The 19,507-nt window shown below is 46.3% G+C and overlaps 2 protein-coding genes, 2 long non-coding RNA genes and 1 other non-coding gene across 6 annotated transcripts; 4 read left to right on the forward strand and 1 right to left on the reverse strand.

Moving 5' to 3' along the window:
• The first annotated feature begins 1,919 nt into the window (after positions 1-1,919).
• LOC100829691 (transcription factor FAMA) lies at positions 1,920-4,314 on the forward strand. The gene is made up of 4 exons (XM_010232974.3): positions 1,920-2,261; positions 2,391-3,062; positions 3,253-3,816; positions 3,959-4,314. Exons 1-4 carry the CDS (start codon positions 2,250-2,252, stop codon positions 4,046-4,048), a joined length of 1,338 nt encoding a protein of 445 aa, XP_010231276.1. The 5' UTR covers positions 1,920-2,249; the 3' UTR covers positions 4,049-4,314.
• A 1,232-nt stretch (positions 4,315-5,546) lies between these two features.
• Positions 5,547-10,249, reverse strand: LOC100831541 (putative respiratory burst oxidase homolog protein H). Its single transcript, XM_003568225.4, has 15 exons — positions 9,822-10,249; positions 9,038-9,200; positions 8,915-8,963; positions 8,730-8,843; positions 8,226-8,648; positions 7,756-8,142; positions 7,573-7,668; positions 7,366-7,481; positions 7,186-7,288; positions 6,971-7,059; positions 6,737-6,887; positions 6,453-6,602; positions 6,222-6,350; positions 6,059-6,137; positions 5,547-5,973 (listed from the first exon to the last, which is right to left on the reverse strand). The coding sequence occupies exons 1-15, from the start codon at positions 10,168-10,170 to the stop codon at positions 5,864-5,866; spliced, it is 2,508 nt and encodes an 835-aa protein (XP_003568273.1). The 5' UTR covers positions 10,171-10,249; the 3' UTR covers positions 5,547-5,863.
• LOC106865948 lies at positions 5,922-7,866 on the forward strand. Of its 2 annotated transcripts, XR_002964167.1 has the most exons (4): positions 5,922-6,326; positions 6,761-6,905; positions 7,263-7,403; positions 7,741-7,866. It is a non-coding gene; the product is annotated as an uncharacterized LOC106865948 (long non-coding RNA). The 2 variants fall into 2 exon arrangements; XR_002964166.1 differs by lacking the exon at positions 7,741-7,866 and having other exon boundaries at positions 7,263-7,577.
• Positions 8,793-9,451, forward strand: LOC112271185. The gene is made up of 2 exons (XR_002964168.1): positions 8,793-8,901; positions 8,988-9,451. It is a non-coding gene; the product is annotated as an uncharacterized LOC112271185 (long non-coding RNA).
• A 6,791-nt stretch (positions 10,250-17,040) lies between the features above and the next one.
• TRNAE-CUC lies at positions 17,041-17,113 on the forward strand. The gene has a single exon. It is a non-coding gene; the product is annotated as a tRNA-Glu (tRNA).
• The last annotated feature ends 2,394 nt before the right edge of the window (positions 17,114-19,507 follow it).

Consider the following 19,507-nt stretch of genomic DNA (forward strand, 5'->3'; position numbering starts at 1 on the left):
TCCTGTTCCTTATTTCTTATAAAAGAAATGCAGGAAGAACCAAAATGATGGCCGTGCCCTTTTTGGACGAATCGACCACAAAGAGATTGGGAGAGAATAACACTAGGCATGAACATGTGTCCCCCCGGATGCTAATGTTGACCCTGGAGATTACAAAACGAGAAGCTGCCCACTTACAACCCTCAGTACTCAGTAATTACATTGAAAGAAAACTACCCCCAGATTCTATCAATATGTTCTTTAATCAATCTTGAGGGATCCCCATGGGCAAATTCGTCATTTCATTGGTCTAAGCAAAGCTTAAACAGGGTAAAGAAATTAATAGTATCTGTGAATTCGGTCAAAAAGGTTCTGGAGGAATCCAATTAATATAAAGTGGGAAGACCACATGTAAATACAACTTCTGAAATGGTTAATGAGCATGATGATAACCCAAAAGGGGTTGCCAGTGCCAATGGGCAAACTGCAAATCATGGTGTTTAAAAAAAAACTGAAAGTCATGCAGGTTTGTTTATGATACTCTTCATCCCAGGATGGAGTTTTTGCAAGCAAAAGTAAAAGTGAAAAATGTTTCGTTCGACCTAGGTAAGGTAGGTTCAGCTGCACCACAGAATTTGACCATACACATGCTAGCCAGATTCAAGCATGCAAATGCCAACTAAACCCCCTACTCTCCTTTTCCCGCTGCACAACACAAAATGGTCACTACCATGTGTTTCCGATGTGATTATTAAAAAAAAAATTATGCGCATTGATCCGAAATTACTTTTTTTAGAATGAACCGTAACTTTATTCAAACTCCAAAATCATTACATGTAAAGTGCTTCGGAAGTTCGGTTCATAGATACAAGAAACTACAAAGTAACACCTATGACTGAAAATTACAACGAAATCTCTTGAAAAGATACTCCCCATGGTATCATTTTTTGCAACACGAAATATTCTCCAACCTTCAGCAAAAGGAAATTAGACCGGAGCGGCAACATCATCATTGGTACCCTGCACAAACTTGACTGGATTCAAAGGTTTTAAAAGTCTATTGAATCGCCCATCTAAAAAGAGGAGAAGTCACGAACGTTGAACGTACTTGGGCTAGGGGTGATCACCTAAATCACCTAAGGTGCAAGTCGTCGAACTACAATATCTTCACGAGAACGCTAGAGAATGACTCCAAAAAGATCAGACCAACAAAAGCATCATGACACGCTAACAAAGACTCGTCAAATCCATATGAACGGATCTGACAGACACTCAAAATCCATATGATCGGACACATCGAATCCGCGGTGAGTAAAATGTACTACTCGCTCAGATCCTTATTAATTGTCTAAAATATGCCCAAATATGGATGTATCTATGCGTAAAAACGTCTAGATACATGTAATACTTCGACAATTAATATGGATTTATCTCGTTTTGCAGGCTGGCAGGCTGATTTTATTTAGGTTTTATTTTAGAGAAGTCTTGCGGGCTGCTGGACGCGGCCGCGTATCTGTATTCTGTATTCTGTAGCCTGCTGGCAGGGGTGGGGCCCCGCTAAGGCCTTATACGGCCCAGGCGGCGGGCTCATGGCTGGTAGTAGGACATATGGGCTTTGCGAAACTCAGATCGATCTGGTACAATACCCATGCCCAATACGGTCCAGCGGTCCAGCCATGCATGGTCAATAGTGAGTGTACATCGTTGACCATTTTACTCCCTGTGTATATCGTAGACGACGCATTTCTGTTTCGACCGATAAACATAAGTCGGATTTAGTCTTACCCGTCTAGTAAAATAAAATAAAAATCCGTCCTGCTCAAGCCCCGAGGGCTAGACCAGGTCCAGCCATGCATGGTCACATGTCGACCTGCGAAAAAAGATGACAAAAAGCAGAGGAGAGGGTGGAGGAAGAAGAGAAAAAGGAGAGGCCGGGAGCGGGGTGCATGTGAGAAAAATAACTCACCGGCCGCCCGGAGGAGCCTTCCCGTTCCATCCTCCGGGAGGTGCATGGCGCGGTGGAATTCATCCTAGCTCCTCCTTCCCAATTAATGCATCCGAGGCTCCTCCTCCTCCATTTTCCGCCGTGACGGAAACCCACAAATTTAATCCACATCGATCCCTTCTCTTCTCCTTGCTCTAGCACTGCAGGCTTGCTTGGCACTTCTTTGCGGTGCAAACCACACCATCGCAGATCGAGAGCTAAGCCAGCATGCGTCCGTCGTGAATTTATCAAAGCTAGAGCCGTCCATACGTGTTCCTTCTGATCAATGGAAAAACAGGTCTGCTTTGCCATGCACGGTCAATCAATCAATTAGTTCCCACAAGTTAATTCCCCTTTGTTTAGTCATGTATAGTACTACGTGATTGAGTATTATGTTTCTTCTTAATTTGGCTATGATCTCTCGCAGTCGGAGCAGGGAAGCAACAACCAGCAGCAGCAGCAGCTGGACAGCTTTGCTCCGCTGGACGGGGCGGCGCCGGATCAGGACCAGATCATCGGCGGCGGCGCGGGAGCCGAGATGGTGGACTACATGCTGGGCCAGCAAACGCCGCCGCCTCCCCCGCCGCCGCACGGCCACGTGTCCTCCTTCGACAAGCTCAGCTTCTCCGACGTGCTGCACTTCGCCGACTTCGGCCCCCGGCTCGCGCTCAACCAGCCGTTATCCACCCACCACCCGGCGGACTCCGACAACGACGAAGACAGCTACTTCTTCAGGTTCCAGCCGTCCCTCCCAGCCGCAGAGGACTCCGACGACCCCACCGCTCAGCACGCGGCGGTCACCACCCAAGGATCGGGAGGCGATCACGGTACCGTGGGCGGCGGGGTTTCGGAGAGCACAACGACGCTGGTGCAGCCGCAGCAACAGCAGCAGGAGACTGTGGGAGGGGGCAAGGGTGGTGGCGGCGGCGGGGCTGGGAATAAGAGCGGGCGGAGGAAGCGGCCGCGGTCCACCAAGACGAGCGAGGAGGTGGAGAGCCAGCGGATGACGCACATCGCCGTCGAGCGCAACCGCCGCCGCCAGATGAACGACTACCTCCGGGTCCTCCGCTCCCTCATGCCCGGATCCTACGTCCAAAGGGTACGTAACACGTACGCCGGCCGCTCAGTATGACATGCTAATTTGCTAACACAAGCAATATTACAGTACCCCGTAGTACTCTCTCCGTTTTTAAATACTTATCGCTGTCGCTGTTTTAGTGCAAATTTGTTACTAAAACAGCGACAAATATTTAGTAACAGAGGGAGTAGCTAACACACATGCCGTGCAGGGAGACCAAGCCTCCATCATAGGAGGCGCGATAGAGTTCATCCGCGAGCTCGAGCAGCTAATCCAGTGCCTCGAGTCACAGAAGCGGCGTCGTCTCTACGGCGACGCGCCACGTCCCACCGCCCCCGACATCTCCACCGGCGCCGGGGCGCCGCCAGTAGTACCACCACCCGCGACATCCTCCATGCTGCAGCACGAGCAACAAGCCGCACCACCGCAAGGGCCGCCGCATCACGACGCCCCGGCGCCGTTCTACGTCGTGCCCGCCCCGTCGCCCGGGACGAGCCTCCCGTTAATCCCGGTTATCAGTGACGACGGTGTTGCCAAGGGGATCGACGACCTCGACGGCGGGCTCGGGCGGGAGGAGGTGGCGGAGAACAAGTCGTGCCTGGCGGACATCGAGGTGCGCGTGCTGGGCGCCGACGCCGTGGTCAAGGTCCTTTCCCGGCGCCGGCCGGAGCAGCTCATCAAGACCATCGCGGTCCTCGAGGAAATGCACTTGTCCATCCTACACACCAACATCACCACCATCGACCAGACCGTCCTCTACTCCTTCAACGTCAAGGTATGCATGCATGCATACTCCCTCATTTCCTAAATACTTGTCGTGGTTGAGTATATACGTCGTGCCAATTACACACATATCAGTCCATCATGCATGCATGCGTATGTAAATTAAGAAACTGACCACGATTCTTATTATATAGATCGCCGGCGAGCCAAGATTCACGGCGGAGGACATCGCCGGCGCCGTCCACCAGATCCTTAGCTTCATCGACATCAACTACACGTTATGAGTATCCATCTCTCGTGTACACTTTGTACTCAAAGTTGAGCGCTTGTTTGATGACGACGAGGCGGCTAACTCCAATCGAATTCTATTTGTTCAGCGTGTGCTATTAATTATATCACGCTATATATGTTTATCCTTCGCTTCTATGCGTGTAAGCTGATTAGGCAGCCAAAGACACTACCATTACGTTGTTTTATTCACTGAATATGTATGTATGACGAATTATTAGCTAAGTAAAGAGGTCTATTTAACTTAACTTCCACTTTCTCATGGAGGTAATTATCCTTTTCATTTTGCCAAAGTGTTTATGCTTTTGGTGTTTGCTGTGTTTTTATATTGGGTCTGCCTACGGTTCAGTCGACTGGTCGACCGATCATGTACCTCCAAAGTAATGATCGTACGGTCAAGAAGAAGAAAAACACAATCTCAGGCGACTGAGCCCAAGCAAAACCGTTTTATATTTTATAGAAGGTAAGGATCTCCACATATGATTCCTAGATGGAACCATAGAGGTTAAGAAATACTGCTAAATATTAAAATTATGTGTGTGGCTATACCACACGCGTCTTATTTTGAGAAAAGGTTTAAATCTCAGTCGACATTACTAGAGTCGTCGAATTAGTATATGTGTGCGGTCTCTACTCATTTCTCTTCACCGTTCGTCCAGAATTTTAAAGCACAAACCGGATCCGACGGCTGAGTAATCAACAGATGTCTAACTAAAAATCAGACGATTTGGATATACCAAAACCATAAAATTATATTAAAAAGACAGGGTCATCAATACAATATTATAATGTAGATGAAATCGTTTCCATAGTTTTTTTTTTTGAAACCGTTTCCGTAGTTTTTTTTTAGTGGAGTTTCCGTAGTTTCTAGGTTAGGGTCGTTCATCCATTTTTTATTTTTTTTAGAACGGGCCGTTCATCTATATATAAGCCTCTTTTGCGTCCATCCATCAGACGGCTAAGAAGGTACCCCAGATTTCGTGTTTGAGGCCCAACCAGCCCAAGCCCAGTAAGGAACGATCGTCTTCCAGCCGCCGCCGCCGCGCTCGTCGCCACCCGCGGCCATATGGCGCACTCTACGCCTCCCGGCCGCCTTGCTCGTCCGCCTACGGGCTGGTTGTCAGAACGGCTGACGTGGTCGTCCACTCCAATCAGCCAGCTCCTTCTCCACTGCCGCGCTTGTCGGCCTCGACTCCATCGTATCCCTCGCGGGTCGCGAGGTTTGTGGTAAACTCTCCCAATTTCGACCCTACAGTTTTTGCTGATGGGTGCCAATAGTATGGATTAAATATACACCATTACTACTCAGATTCTGGCCAGTAGTATGGAATAGATGTCGACCATTGTATCCACGGAAATAGCCGGCCAATACTGAATTCAGGATGCCGTAATAGTCCACTACGTGAGGCACTTCGATGTAATACCATTTTACTTGTGTCTAGAACCAAATTTGTTATCGAGCCACCGAGCAGATGTGACCGGAAGACGACCTTGTTTCAATAAACTAACTCATTTTCAATTTTGAGACAACTTAGCTTCATCCGATCAATTTTGAACCTAGCCAATTGCCTGTTTAAGGTCTGAATTATTCTAAGAAGCAATCTTGCTGATAAATAAAAATACATCACTTTCCTCCTCCTATCTATGCACGGCTGCCACGGCAGCAGCACTAACTGATGCCGCATACTTTTAACACCTTGTAGTTTGTACACCAATGCCCCAGCTCCTGACGACACTTTTGCAGAGCTAGAACTATAGCTAGAACTGCTACCCGATGCTAGGATGCTACTGAATTTCTTGTTGGCCTGACCTTAGAAGTTCTCCTTGTGGAAATGGAACCGTGTCGTTGTTGTGTGGCTGAATTCTACTGAAAGATCCCTGAGTGTTTTTGTAAGTGTTGGAGATCCACAGTAGAAAACACCTGCCGATTTATGGAACATCTTAGTATATATCTTTGTAATTAAAAGTAAGATTTGCCACTTGATTTTTTTTCAGACGTGACTCACCTATACGGGCGTTCTTGTGAGCATTGGCCAAATCAGAGAACACCTTTCTCCAGTTTGGCCTTGCAAAATGTGTCCGAATCTGCAAAATAGCAGTCAGGAAAGGAAGCAACCATGGTGCGTCTTTTTATTTTGCAGGTAGCAGGGGGAGTGAGAAGAGAAGAACCTTGCTGCCGGAGACGATATCCACACCATTTTTTGCATGTTGGAGTGATTGAACCATGGCAATCAGAGCTGACCTTGCATCGCCTTCCTCATACACGCTGGTCAGGTAGTTGTGCATCTCTATTACGTTCTGTATATATAATGAGAGATTAAGTTACTTTCTTTTTATTAAACTTTAGGACAGAATGTGGGAAGTTGTTATTTAGTGAAGTAGTTAGTTCAGTAGTAGTACATCGCGATCGCTTTCAGCAACTTCATTCATGACACCTTTGAACCATTCGAAGGAGCCTTGTTCCCTGGTCACCCAATAAAAGTAAGCTCGGCTTGGCCCATTGCTCTTAAAGGTGCATCCTAACTCCTCGTCATGCATGCTTTGCTGCTCCTGTTGAATCCAACTCATTTTAGTTATGGGTTCTCTTACTAAACACTACAGAGTCAACTTGCATGTATGAGAACATGATTTATATTCATGCATGTATGATAAAATAATCTTAAGTAATCGATCGAGCTGTTTACTCCATTTGACTTTATGTTGTTCAGGAGATCCTTCAGTATGCTGATGAAAGGAGTTGCACCGATTCCAAGCCCAATAAGCAAAAGAATGTCATATTTCCTGTAATTTTGAGCTGGTGCACCAAAAGGGCCATCTATAAAGACCTTGGGAAACCTAAATGAAGGGAGAGCGGTTAGTTCAATTAATATACTCATTCTCAAGCAATTCCTTCAAATAAATAACTGACGCATAATTACCTAGTCTCATCTGTCATACCATGTGCTATGACTGTTGTTTCAAGTCTTGAAAGTGTAGCCTTCTTGGAACTTACTTCTGCTTCACAGGCCTGCATGAATTAATATATTATTTCAGCAGATCACTAATGAAACACATAAATACAGTGTCAGCTCCTGTCATGCTTAAAAAAAATTAGATCACTTCCCCTCCCTCCCTCTATCTATTTTACACCGACCTTCCCAAATATGTTCCTGAGTTCTGATGTCCAGTCACCTAATGTCCGGATATGTACACTCAAGTAGTCATCTCCAGGTGCAGAAGTGATGGAGAAGGGATGCCTGTAAACATTGAAGAGTTTCAAGCCAAAGCATTGGAAAAATCATGACTTGGACGATGAGATGGTATGGTACGGCACCATTCGAAAGGCGAAACATCTGGGCATTTTACAAAAAGGTACATCCCACTTTTGTATTTGAAAGTAGGGGGCTTCTTCATGTGAATAGAGAGCACATTTCCTGGGTAAATTGCTGCCTGCATGATACATTGGATCATCAGTTACTACTTACTAATGAACTGAAAGAACTCATACTTGGTACTCATTCATGTATAATCTATAGCTTACCTTAATGATGGTCACATCATAACTGTTCTCGCGAATTCTTCTGATAATTCTCTCGCAAGCATAGAAGAGAACCGGAACGGCTAAGTACATCCATCCCTGTGAAAACACATCCAAAATCGTGACTCCAATAAACACTGAATTCACAAAACAACTACTTATGCTGAATAGATGTCAGAGCCATACCGTTCTTTTGTACCACTCCGGGGTGAGGAATATGAAGTAGGAGTGCATCACCAGGAGGATATATGCAAGCACCAGCAGATGGTGGGCATACCAGAAGGCATTGAAACCAGCCAAGTGGTGGAGCGGCGACGGCAGCTTCACGACACTCCTCCTGAAGGAATGTGTCGCCAGCGTGAAGGAGAATGACATTATGAGGATCAGGAGGATTCCGGTCCACCCTGGAGTGCTTGCCACCAGAGTTCCCCATGTCGGTTGGACATTGTTGAAAAAGGGCCCCAGCTTTTCCTGGAACAAGTCCCTTGGGCACGACACCAACCTTGGGAAGTCGCAGGTCAGGTGAGCAACCGTATGGGTACCCGCTCCAATTGCAATTCCCAGTGCAATGACCTAACATACATTGTGGTTGGAACAAAGGGTCAGACTGTGTATTCAGTCCTGAAAATGGCATGGAGGCCTGCATATGTATGTACCTTGTGGAAGTTAATGTTATCGTCAAACGGTATGACGTTGCTCAGTGCAGTCGACCTGAGCGATGTCAGCGTGTTTCGGCACACTGGGAGGAGTATAAGTGCCATGTTCAGCTTGGTTGTCTCAGCGGCACCCTTAGCGATGCATACACAGTAGCCCATCACATCGAACACTTCCCGCCTCTTGTACTGCACAAACTTGTATATAAACAGGCAAATGTTGGCGATTATCCACAACGTGATAACCCATATCCTCTTCCAGTTCTCATGGATGAAGTCAATGGTCGTGCTGATACGTCTCTGCATTGGGGTCCGGTGACTGGAAGGAACCATTGTCTTCGCAAGGCTTGTTGACGCTTGGTCCATCTGATCTAATGTCCCCTCGGCCATCACCATCCCTCGGAGTAGCTTCTCCAGCTGCCAAATCTGCATCGAACAGAGCATGAGTGAGCAGATATGTATGCTGCTGCTGCATCAGAAAGAAGAAAATATTTCATTTATTGGCACCTCAATGTAACCGCGACCATCAGGGTCTAGCTCTTCCATGATCAGCGAGGCATAGGTCCCGGCATGTTTCTTCAAGTTGCCAAGCTTGTTTGCTGAGGCACTCAGCACGATAATCTGTATATGGACATTGGAATTTATAGAAGCTTTGTGGAGAAGGCAGATTCAGAGACAGGTACACAACTGACCTCTTTGACCTCATCTTCTGTGAGCTTTCCATCGCCATTCTTGTCACACCTGATTGCAAAACAATCTCATCAGGAGGCCAGCCGTGAGGTTTGACATTGAAGAGAAGGAAGGTAGAGCTTTACATGTCAAAAAATATGCGTAGCCGTGAATCAAAGTTATTGTCGGACATCTCCTCCCAGAATTCCTTGAGCTGTTCTTTGGTTATCCCATCAGCTGGTTCTATCTTCCTTCTCCTCGACAATGCCACAAACACCTCGCTTGCGAATTCCTTGGAGTCCGCCATACCTTTACGAGGCAGAGCCGTTCTGGGCTTTAGAGGTTCAGTTTGTGCATTGTAGGAACCAGTTTCAAAAAGATAGATTGCTATTGTGATGTCAGTTTTACAGGGTACGTCTGTAACTATGTCCAGTGACGTGCTCATAAATTTGCTATTCTTGCTGCGTGGTAAGAACCAAGGAGCATCTGAAGGCTTACACTTGGAAGCCAAATTCTGAAGTCCGTAAAAAAGTAATTGATCAAGTTTATATCCTCTGAAATTCCTAAATAAGTTGCATAACTAGTTTGATTCATCTACTTTTATCCATGAGTTTTTTTTTTGGTTGCGAGAAATAGAAAGCTTTATCTATTCATTGCAAGAAAAAAGAGAGATGTTTTATGATTGCTCAGATAAACGATTGCAATCTGAGAGCAACCAATGTGGGTGGTTAATGCAGACCAATCTGAAAAATCCTATTGTATCATTGTATGTCAGTCGATTTGTCACCGTTTTACGTTCAGCTTGATCGACTGAAACGCCAACGGAATAAAAGCCAGCCACCAGGCCTTTTTTGTTTGAGAGGCAATCGGCAAGCCAGCTAGCAGATGATCCAGGCCGCAGCCAGGAAGAAGTGGGCAATGCGTACGTACCGATGCACTTGGCGAAGCTCTCCTGGTGGAGGCGTCCGTCGGCGCTCATCTCGTCGAACCGCTTCTCGACGGACTTCCATCCGTCCTTCCCCGCCGCCGTCTTGTCGAGGAACCGCAGCCCGCGCAGCGCCGGCTGCGCGCTGGAGTGGCTCCGTTTCAGGCCCATGACGGAGTCCGGAACCCGCATCGACGACACCTTGGACGCCAGCCGCTTCATCCCCGACGCCAGCCTCGACGGCTGCTTCCGCATCACCGGCCCCGTCGTCGGCGCCGCATGGTGCTGCTGCTCCCCCTCGCCTCCGCCGCCGCCCAGCGGCACGTCCACGTACCCGCCGGCCGACGACGCCATTCCCACCGGACGCAACGCACCCGCGACTAGCTCACAGCAGCACCACCGGGTGTCTGTCCACAATACAGTCGAGGCTGGTTTAATTTGGTTGGCTGGCTGGGCGTGAATTTGGAAGAGGAGAAGAGAAAGGGGGGGAAGGGGAGGGAAAAAGGGGAGAAGAGAAAATGTGGCGCGTGCTGCGGAGAGGGGGCGTTCCAATTATAGCCGTTGCATGCATGCATGCGCGCGGGCGAGCTTGGCCGTTCGGCGTACGCCCACGCCGTGTCGATCTCTTTTCTTTCTCTTCCTTTCTTCTTCTTGTCTTATTTCTTTGGGAAGGTCTGGTCAGGGACCTGAGTCGCGTGGCTGGGCCGGTGGGTGCTGCGCCCTTTGCCGTTTCCAGCCATACAATGGTGTTACTCGGGATCTCGTGGGGTTTTTAATTGGAATTGGGAATGATCTGCTTGTGTGTAATAAACGTTTGTCGATAAAATTCCTTTTTTTTAGGGAAATAAAATTCCTGATGAACATCCATAATAAAAATGCTCTCGTGTCCACTATACTTCTTTCGAATGGCCCAAACGCGCCCCCGGGCCGGCCCGTGCAAGCGCAACCAATCAAACTTAGATCTTAAAGCAAGGCCAATGTATGGAGTCTAAAGAACTGACGCAAGCAACGGTTCTTCAAAACGAAATACTACTGCAATGTATGGCTGTGCTTTGTTACTTTTCCGGTGGGTCCGGTGGACCTCGTTAAATAATACTTCCTCCGTCCCATAATTCTTATGGGTGTTTTAATAAAAATTAAACTAAAACAGAATTATGAAAGTGAGTAAGTATAATACTACCGTACTTTGCTAGAACTTTCCCCATCGTTCGTTCTTTTCTCCCTCCTCGTTCTTTTCTCCCGTGAGGAGCAATCTACATGGATCGAAAGCCAATCCTTTCTTCTCTTCTCCCGTGAGCATGGATCGAGAGGGATCTCCTCCACCTCCTCTATTGCTTTGTTCCTTCCGGAAATCCTCTCGCCGGCACCTGCAGGAACTAGCGTTTTTCTTTCATCCTTCAAATCGGAAATGGGTGTCTTGGCGTGGTGGAGTTGGAGGAGGTCTGTTCATGGTCGGAGTTGGAGGAGGTCTGGTCATGGTCGGAGTTGGAGGTCTTGGTGGCGGCTGAAATCGCGGCGGTGGCCGGAATCATGGCATCGGCGAGGCATGCAGCGGCGACATCAAGGCGCTCCACCGCTGCTTCCTCATCTCCAGCTGCATCCACACGCTCGTACCCCTCGTCGACGGGATGGAGATGGGCGAGGCGTAGACGCCGTCAGGGGTCGCGGCATATGGGCGCCAGAGGCCCATGGTCGACGCATTCCGGGGAGGCAGAGGAGTGCGGACTCGGCGAAGGCGAGGTTGGGGAGAAAGATGGGAACGGAAAGAGCAGCGCGTGGGCTCCGCCAGAGTCAACACACTCTTGGAACCGACGCTTCTACTTGATGCGGTTCTAGTAAAATTTTCTTAGCATTGGCGTGCTCCAGCGCATAACGCTTCTTAGTTGCTGTGTTGACCAACGCTGGGCTTGCTCTTGGACGGTCTTTCTGATTTTTGGTATGTCTTTTTCTCTTTTCCTGCAGAGCTTAGGATCAACGGGTGTAAAATTGGTCTCTCGTATCGTGCTTTCTAAATCCGGTACTGTACAATTATTTGCTAGATTATTTTCCTCGCCTGCCTTTTTCGTCTCCTTCATGCCTTCTTTGTTTCTCATCTTGTGCTTTCCCAGCGCCTACCCTTTTCGTCTTCTTCTTTGTTTCTCATTCCGTGCTTTCCCAATGCCTACCTTTTAGTCTTGTTTGGTTAAATCTTCTATGAAGCTAATGTATATGGGTTACTTGTTTCGGCATCGGTGAAGGAGATCGCCGCACGGGACTCGGGAGCTGCTGTGGCGCCTGCGGATCTGCAATCCTCGGCGGGCGCCACGGCGACGAAGGAGACCGCTGACCCAAAGGTTGGGGTCACCGAAACAGCTGTGCAGATTGCGGCGACAAAGCTTCTGGCTGCTCCGTTCATCACAGCACTGAAGACCAAGCCTCCCGTGGTGCCGGTGGGAGGGCAGACTACTGCTCCTCCCAAGCTGCCCCGCCGGCAATGGAGACGTTTGTTCCGCGAGCAGGAGGAAGAGCGGGAGGCGATCCGCTTTGCTGGCGTTAAACATTTTGCCACTGGCATTCCTCCTCCATCAGGGGGGATATCCGACGATGCTTCTGATGGTGCTACTTCGGCCACCGCCAAGGCGGTGAATGGCAACCTGATGGTGACCTTTAGTGAAGGGGAAAGTAGTAAAATTCTGGGGAAAAGAAAAGGGGATTCAGAGTTTTGTGTTAGTGAAGAGGATAGCTTAGGTGGGTCTAATGCTTGTAAGCGTGTGTGTGTGTGTGGGGTGGGGTGGGGGTGGGGGGGGGGGGGCTGATATAGGTGTGAACCAAAAGAAGAGCAAGACAGGCACACAACGAGCAGGTTGCAGAGCAGGCTGCAACAGCTGAAACTCAGGAACAGAGGAAGGACTTGAAGGTTACCAGCCACGGGGCCGCTGGTCAACTGACAGACGCGAATGGCCGCACCTGTCAGAAAAAATGACGCTCTTGTGTTGGAACTGTCGGGCGATTGGGCAACCCCGCACGGTTCAAGATCTTGTATGCCTAGTGCATGCACTCCAGCTGCAGTTAGTTTTCTTGTCAGAAACAAGACAGAGAAAAGAGGTGGTAGAGGGTTTAAGGTGGAGGCTTGGCCTAAAAAATGTTCTATCTTTTAGTGAGAAAGGAAAGGGTGGAGGGGTAGCTTTATTCTGGGATGACAGTAGATGTTCAGTTGCTTGGGATTAATAACCGTGTTATCGATGTTATGATCAATGATTTACCCAAAGGAATAAAATGGAGATGCACTTTTGTTTATGGAGAACCTCGTACTCACCAGCGGCATGGTTGATAGCCCTTGGTTGCTTGCCGGTGACTTCAATGAAGTAATGTGGCAAGAAGAGCACCTGTCTAATCGCAAGCGCCCTGATAAACAGATGCTTGACTTTAGAGAAATGCTATCTCATTGCAATGTGTTTGACCTTGGTTTTGAAGGTCTACCATGTACTTATGATAACAAGCAACATGGTGACAGGAAAGTCAGAGTGCGTTTGGATCGCGCTGTTGCAAATCCGAGTTGGTCTCAAGTCTTCCCATACTGCCAGGTAAAACATTTGGTTTCTTCTACCTCGGAATCATTGCCCAATATTGATTAAGCTAGATAACAGAAACAATACTCGAGTGAGACAAAACCATTTTCGGTATGAGGCTACTTGGGAACAGACACATGATCTTGATCTCGAGGTTGCTGCTGCCTGGGAGCTGCAGCGCAAACCAGTGAACTTGGGTGATGTTTCAAATAACTTGAATGGTGTTCTTCAGTCTTTGAACTCCTGGAGTGCACGTACGATTGGATCCATCCCCAGGAAAATTGAAAAAACTAGAAAGAAACTTGACAGGGCATTGGCAAACCCAAGTATTGACAGTCAGAGGCAGGCTGTTATCCTGTCGAAACAGCTTGATGTTATGCTTGATGCAGAAGAAGTATATTGGCAGCAGCGATCCCGCGTTGGTTGGATTCGCTCTGGAGATCGCAACACAAAATTCTTCCATCGCAAAGCGACTTGGCGAGCAAAGAAAAACAATATAAATCAGCTAGCTAAGCCTAATGGATCGTTAATAGATGATGTACAGGTCATGGAACAGTTGACTACTGACTTTTTTCAGAAACTGTACACCCAGAACACTGTTGTAAATCCGACAATTGCGACTGAAGTGTTTACTTCCAAAATCTCTGAGCAGATGAACTTGGACCTGTGCAAAGAATTTTCAGATGAAGAAATAAGCGATGCTCTCTTCCAGATCGAGCCTTGGAAAGCTCCAGGCCCTGATGGTATGCCGGCTAGATTTTTTCAATGTCAATGGGGCCTTTTAAAGTCTGATATCTGTCGTGCTGTCAGGGAATTTTTCCGCACTGGTATTATGCCTGAAGGTGTCAATGACACGACCATCGTGTTAGTTCCAAAGAAGAAAGACCCCACAAATCTGAAAGATTTTCGTCCTATCGGCCTTTGTAATGTAATCTATAAAATTATATCTAAGTGTTTGATTAACAGATTTAGACCTCTTTTACAGGAAATTATTTCTCCTACGCAAAGTGCTTTTATACCGGGAAGATTGATTACGGACAATGCACTTATCGCTTTTGAGTGCATTCATGCAATCCAGAAGAGTCAAGATGATAAAGGCCGCTTTTGTGCTTACAAGCTGGACCTTGCAAAAGCATATGACCGTGTCGATTGGTGCTTTCTGCATACTACCCTGATCAAACTTGGTTTTGCCAGTCAATGGATTGAGTGGATCATGTCTTGCGTAGCTACTGTCCGTTATAGTGTCAGATTTAATGGCAGAAAGTTGGAGACTTTCCAGCCAAGTAGGGGCCTTCGTCAAGGTGATCCTCTATCTCCATACTTATTCCTTCTTGTGGCTGAAAGCTTGTCGCTGCTATTACAAAAAGAGATCAACAATGACGCCATTCAAGAACTCCACATCTGCCGATGAAGTCCTGGCATATCTCATTTATTATTTGCAGATGATAGTCTGCTCTTTTTCAGAGCTACAAGAGACCAAGCCTGTAAGGTTCGTGATGTCCTGAATAAATATGAGCAGAGAACCGGACAACTTCTCGCAAGGAAAAATGCTCAATCACGATGGGAAATATGTGCTCGGCCAACAACAGCAATGCTCTCATGCAGATTCTTGGTGTCCAAAGCAATAGTTTTGAAGCCAAATATTTGGGTCTCCCGGTCCCAGAGGGCAGGATGAAAGATGGCAAATTCGAACCTATAAAAGAGAAACTGATGAAGCGTTGTTCAGATTGGGCTGAAAAGTATTTGTCCAGTGGCGGGAAAGAGGTCCTCATCAAATCTGTCATTCAAGCTATCCCGACTTATGCTATGAGCGTTTTCAAATTCTCTGCAACCCTATGTGAGGATTTGTCCCATATTGCCAGAGACTTTTGGTGGGGCGATGAGACCAATAGACGAAAAACCCATTGGATGAGTTGGGAGAAATTAACCAAACCGAAGTCTTTTGGTGGTATTGGCTTCAGAGATTTTCATGTTCAACCAAGCACTTCTAGCTAAGCAAGCCTGGCGCCTTGTGGTCTTCCCGAATTCACTCTATGCTAGAATTTTAAAGGCCAAATATTTTCCTCATGGCATTTTAACTGACACGGCTTTCATTCAAAATACTTCCCCAGGCTGGCAAGGGATCATGCATGGACTTGAGCTTTTAAAGAAGGGCACCATTTGGCTCATTGGTTCAGGTACACAAGTGCAAATTTGGCGAGACAATTGGATTCCCCGTGGTAATCTTAAAGCTTCGACACCCCTGAATCATTCTCGGATCCGTAGAGTCTCTGATCTGATTATCCCTAGTACTAGAGAGTGGGATGTCCAGCAGATTCGCAACACTTTTAATGGTTTTGATGCGGAAGAAATTCTTAAATCAGGCTTCTACCACCTAGCAGTGACGACTTCATAGCTTGGCACTGTGAAAATTCGGGTGTGTTCTCTGTTCGTAGTGCTTATCATCTTTCTCCCAATCTAAAATTAAATCTTTCTTTCTCAAGTACTAGCTCCTACCCAGAAGGTCAGAGAAAGCTTTGGGATAACATCTGGAAGGCGTCGGTTCCACCGAAAATCAGAGTTTTTGCTTGGAAGCTTGCTACCAACACTTTGGCTGTACAAAAAAACAGGCATAGACGGTCAATGGATGCCTTTCCGACTTGCTCTATTTGCAGTATGGAGCCTGAAGATGGCTACCACGCTGTTATGTCCTGCACTAAGGCGAGGGCACTCCGGCTTAGTGTTCGTAAAGAATGGCATCTTCCACCTGAGAAGGATCTCCGGTACACTGGTACAGACTGGGTCCTTGTCCTTCTGAACCGTGTGAGTGTCGACTCGAGAATAAAACTTCTTTTCCTTTGGTGGAGAGCATGGCATCTTCGAAATGATGTGATTTTCGAGAAGGGAGATGCGTCAGTTGAAGCTTCTGCTCATTTCTTATTTAATTATGTTAATTCTCTTTCCGACTCTGACTTGGTGCTGCAGGAGACTGACCTAAAAGCTAAAAAATCCTTGGGCACCACTTTGCTTCAGCAATCTCATTGCTCCAGTAAAACTTCAGCAGGTTGGCAACCTCCTGTTCAGGGTGCTGTAAAAGTTAATGTGGATGATAGCTTTCTTGCTTCTAACAATTCGGCGACTTGGGGAGCTGTCATACGAGACCATCGCGGCACGGTCATTGCCTCGGCGTGGAATAATTTTACCGACTGTCCGAGTGCGGAAGCGGCCGAGGCGGTTGCCTGCATCGAAGGTGCTAAGCTCTTTTACCGATCTTCCTGCTACCATTGAAAATGATTGCCTTTCAGTTTGTGTGGTATTATTGAGAAAATGACCCTTTGAAAAATCGTTCTAGTTTGTGTGGTATTATTGAAGATATCAAACTGATCAAGGCCTTCGATCCGGGCATTGCTTTTCGGAAAATTAATAGAATTGACAATGAAGTTGCTCATGGGTTAGCTAGTTGGGGTCGTAGTGTGTTGTGTGGTGGTGTTTTGCAAGACTCTGTGCCGTCCTGCATGATGTGTCAGGTCATGCGAGATTGTAATCCAAAAATTATTTCTTAATACACAACCCACTTTAAAAAAAATCTTCTATTAAGCTAATGTATATTCTGATGGTGCAGGACTGGATGAAAAATGTCAGTGGTGGTGCTGTTCTCTATGCAATTTAAAAGTTCAGAGTTCAAGCCACTAAACAATCCGTCGTAGTCTAGGTGGTTAGGATACTCGGCTCTCACCCGAGAGACCCGGGTTCAAGTCCCGGCGACGGAATTTTTGTTCTCTGCCCAGAGTAGCATCTCTTTCTCTGAACTTTTTCCTGCTCCGTGTCAATCGCCCAGAGGCATTGGTCCAACCAGCTAAATAGACGGTTTACTCTCACTGTGTCGGGACAGAAATTAAATATGCAAGCCATCTGCACATCTTCAGCATTAATCTTGAACAACTGAACAATTCCTTCATACGGCACACCAGAATATGCACTTACTGAATATGCACTCTGTGCTCTGAATAGTAGTGTGTCTTTTGAAAACTGTAGCTGTGTTGCAGTTCCTGCCTGTGCTGGGGGATCTGTTTTTGTTGTGTTGGCCGGCACCTTTGTTTTTATTTCTTGTTAAAGACCTTGTTTTTTTTGTTTTGTAAAAACTGTTGACGGTTTCTATAATAGAAATCGATGGGGTTTTCAAAAAATACGGCACACCAGAAGCAGGAAAATGGTACTCCTGTCAAATGTCAACCTCTTTGCCCATCCGGCTACTTGCCAATTTATTGTCTGGCCTCGTCTCACGGCAATTTACCCGCGCAGTTGGAGACCTCTCACAACGTAAGCCATCTCAATGAGGTAAAGCCTCCTCTCAACCATTTTCTGCAACGTAAAGTTGTGTTTCTGGTTGCTAAGTTAAGTTGGGCTAAACTTGTTTTATAATCTTTTATAAAAAATATTACAAACGGAAAGTAAAATATAAACGAAATCTAAATTAACGGAGCTTCGCCGGGACGGAAAATTACGAATGGGTTGATTATAATAGTCCAAAACTTGGTTGGTTGGAAAAAAAAATTGGCTTACGTTTTATATTTTCTATATTTTGACTTTTGCCTCTATCAACTTTTCATTTAAATTTTGCTTTTGCAGAAAAAGACGCACCTCGCTGCATTGACTCCTGGCAGCACTTTTGATCTGTGCCGTCCTCTCGTCGAAAACCGACAACTGTCGGCGACGAGGGTGGACGCTCAAGGTGGGCGTTCAATTCTAACCAAAAGTTCGGCTCGGTTCTTGGTACTTCATGAATATTGGTACTTCCAAATTGTGGACTGAAATATCTTGGAAAATTTGATAGCCAAAAGTTCGGTTCTTGGTTCCAGACCAAACTGAACAAATAGATGATTTATAAATAACAAAACCATTAAATTTAATTACAAGCAAAAGTGTACCATGCATGTAATACTATGGCTAGTTGTAACGAAACAATCTCTTACAAAAAGGTGTAACGGAACTATCTCTTACAAAAAAAAATTAACGGAGCAGTCTCTCTGATACTTCTTTTTAGAACAAAAACTCCCCTAATACTAAGTACTCCGTATATGGCTATTCGATTTGATACTTCTTTTTAGAACAAAAATTCCCCTAATACTAAGTACTCTGTATATGGCTATTCGATTACATCATCGTTTTTCAAAAACTAACCACGACGACGGATCGCTTGGCGACATACCGAACCCATAGTAGGAAGAGGAGGTACAAGAGAACACCACGGTGGCAGACCGTGCAGATCCGGCGCAGATTCTCTAACGTTGTGTGGCCAAGTCAGAGGCAGCAGTACCTCATTTGGATGCCGTCCCTTACCCATCCAACGGTGGCTGAATCCCTCAGTCTTCACAGCACAACAGAGTCAGCCCAGTGAACAAATTAGCCCATTTAAGCCCAGTTCGGAGACAAGGACGAGAGTTCTGCTCTTATTCAAAGTCTGAAACTGCATCAATGCTGTAAAAAACACTGATGCCGGGTGATTTACAGAGCCTTACTTCATCAGTTTCTATGCTGCGTTCCTTGATTTGCCAACAGATGATCGTTCTTGCTCAGTACTCGTTACATTGCATCAGTGCTGTAAATAACAAGTGCTCACTCCAAGCATTTAAACAGCAATTTTAACATTAGTTTTGTTAACAAGACGTGCTCAGTACAAATTAAATTCTTGATCAACCAGTAAATCTCATACTACAACAGATTAGCACATAATTCATGCTCCAAAAAAACAAAATAATCTGCAGCATCATGGTTACTACTACAACAGATTAGCACAGTTTTTCAACAACTGCTCAACATGTTCATCCGAAAATAGCAAAGTAGACTCAGTGTAGATCTTCAACACGCATATCATCAAACACACCAGGTCCTTGCAAAGACAAAGAAAAAGGTTGAAAAATAAAAATATTGAAACCAGTAAAGAGAAATTGTAAAAATGGAAAACTGAGAGTACCTTCAGTTTCTAGTTTCTACACCACCACGATTCTCTTGTCGCAAAACGGGAAATTATATGGGCTATGTGCGTTGTAGGGGAAGATGGAGATACTTTTGCTCTGTTTGCTGTTTAGGTTCTTGTACTTGAGTTTGCCGGACTTGAACACCGCCATGAGATCTCTCCTGCTTCTCCGTGTTGAAGATGGAGA

The sequence above is a fragment of the Brachypodium distachyon genome, chromosome 2 (genome assembly GCF_000005505.3).
Source record: "Brachypodium distachyon strain Bd21 chromosome 2, Brachypodium_distachyon_v3.0, whole genome shotgun sequence".
Taxonomy (NCBI): domain Eukaryota; kingdom Viridiplantae; phylum Streptophyta; class Magnoliopsida; order Poales; family Poaceae; genus Brachypodium; species Brachypodium distachyon.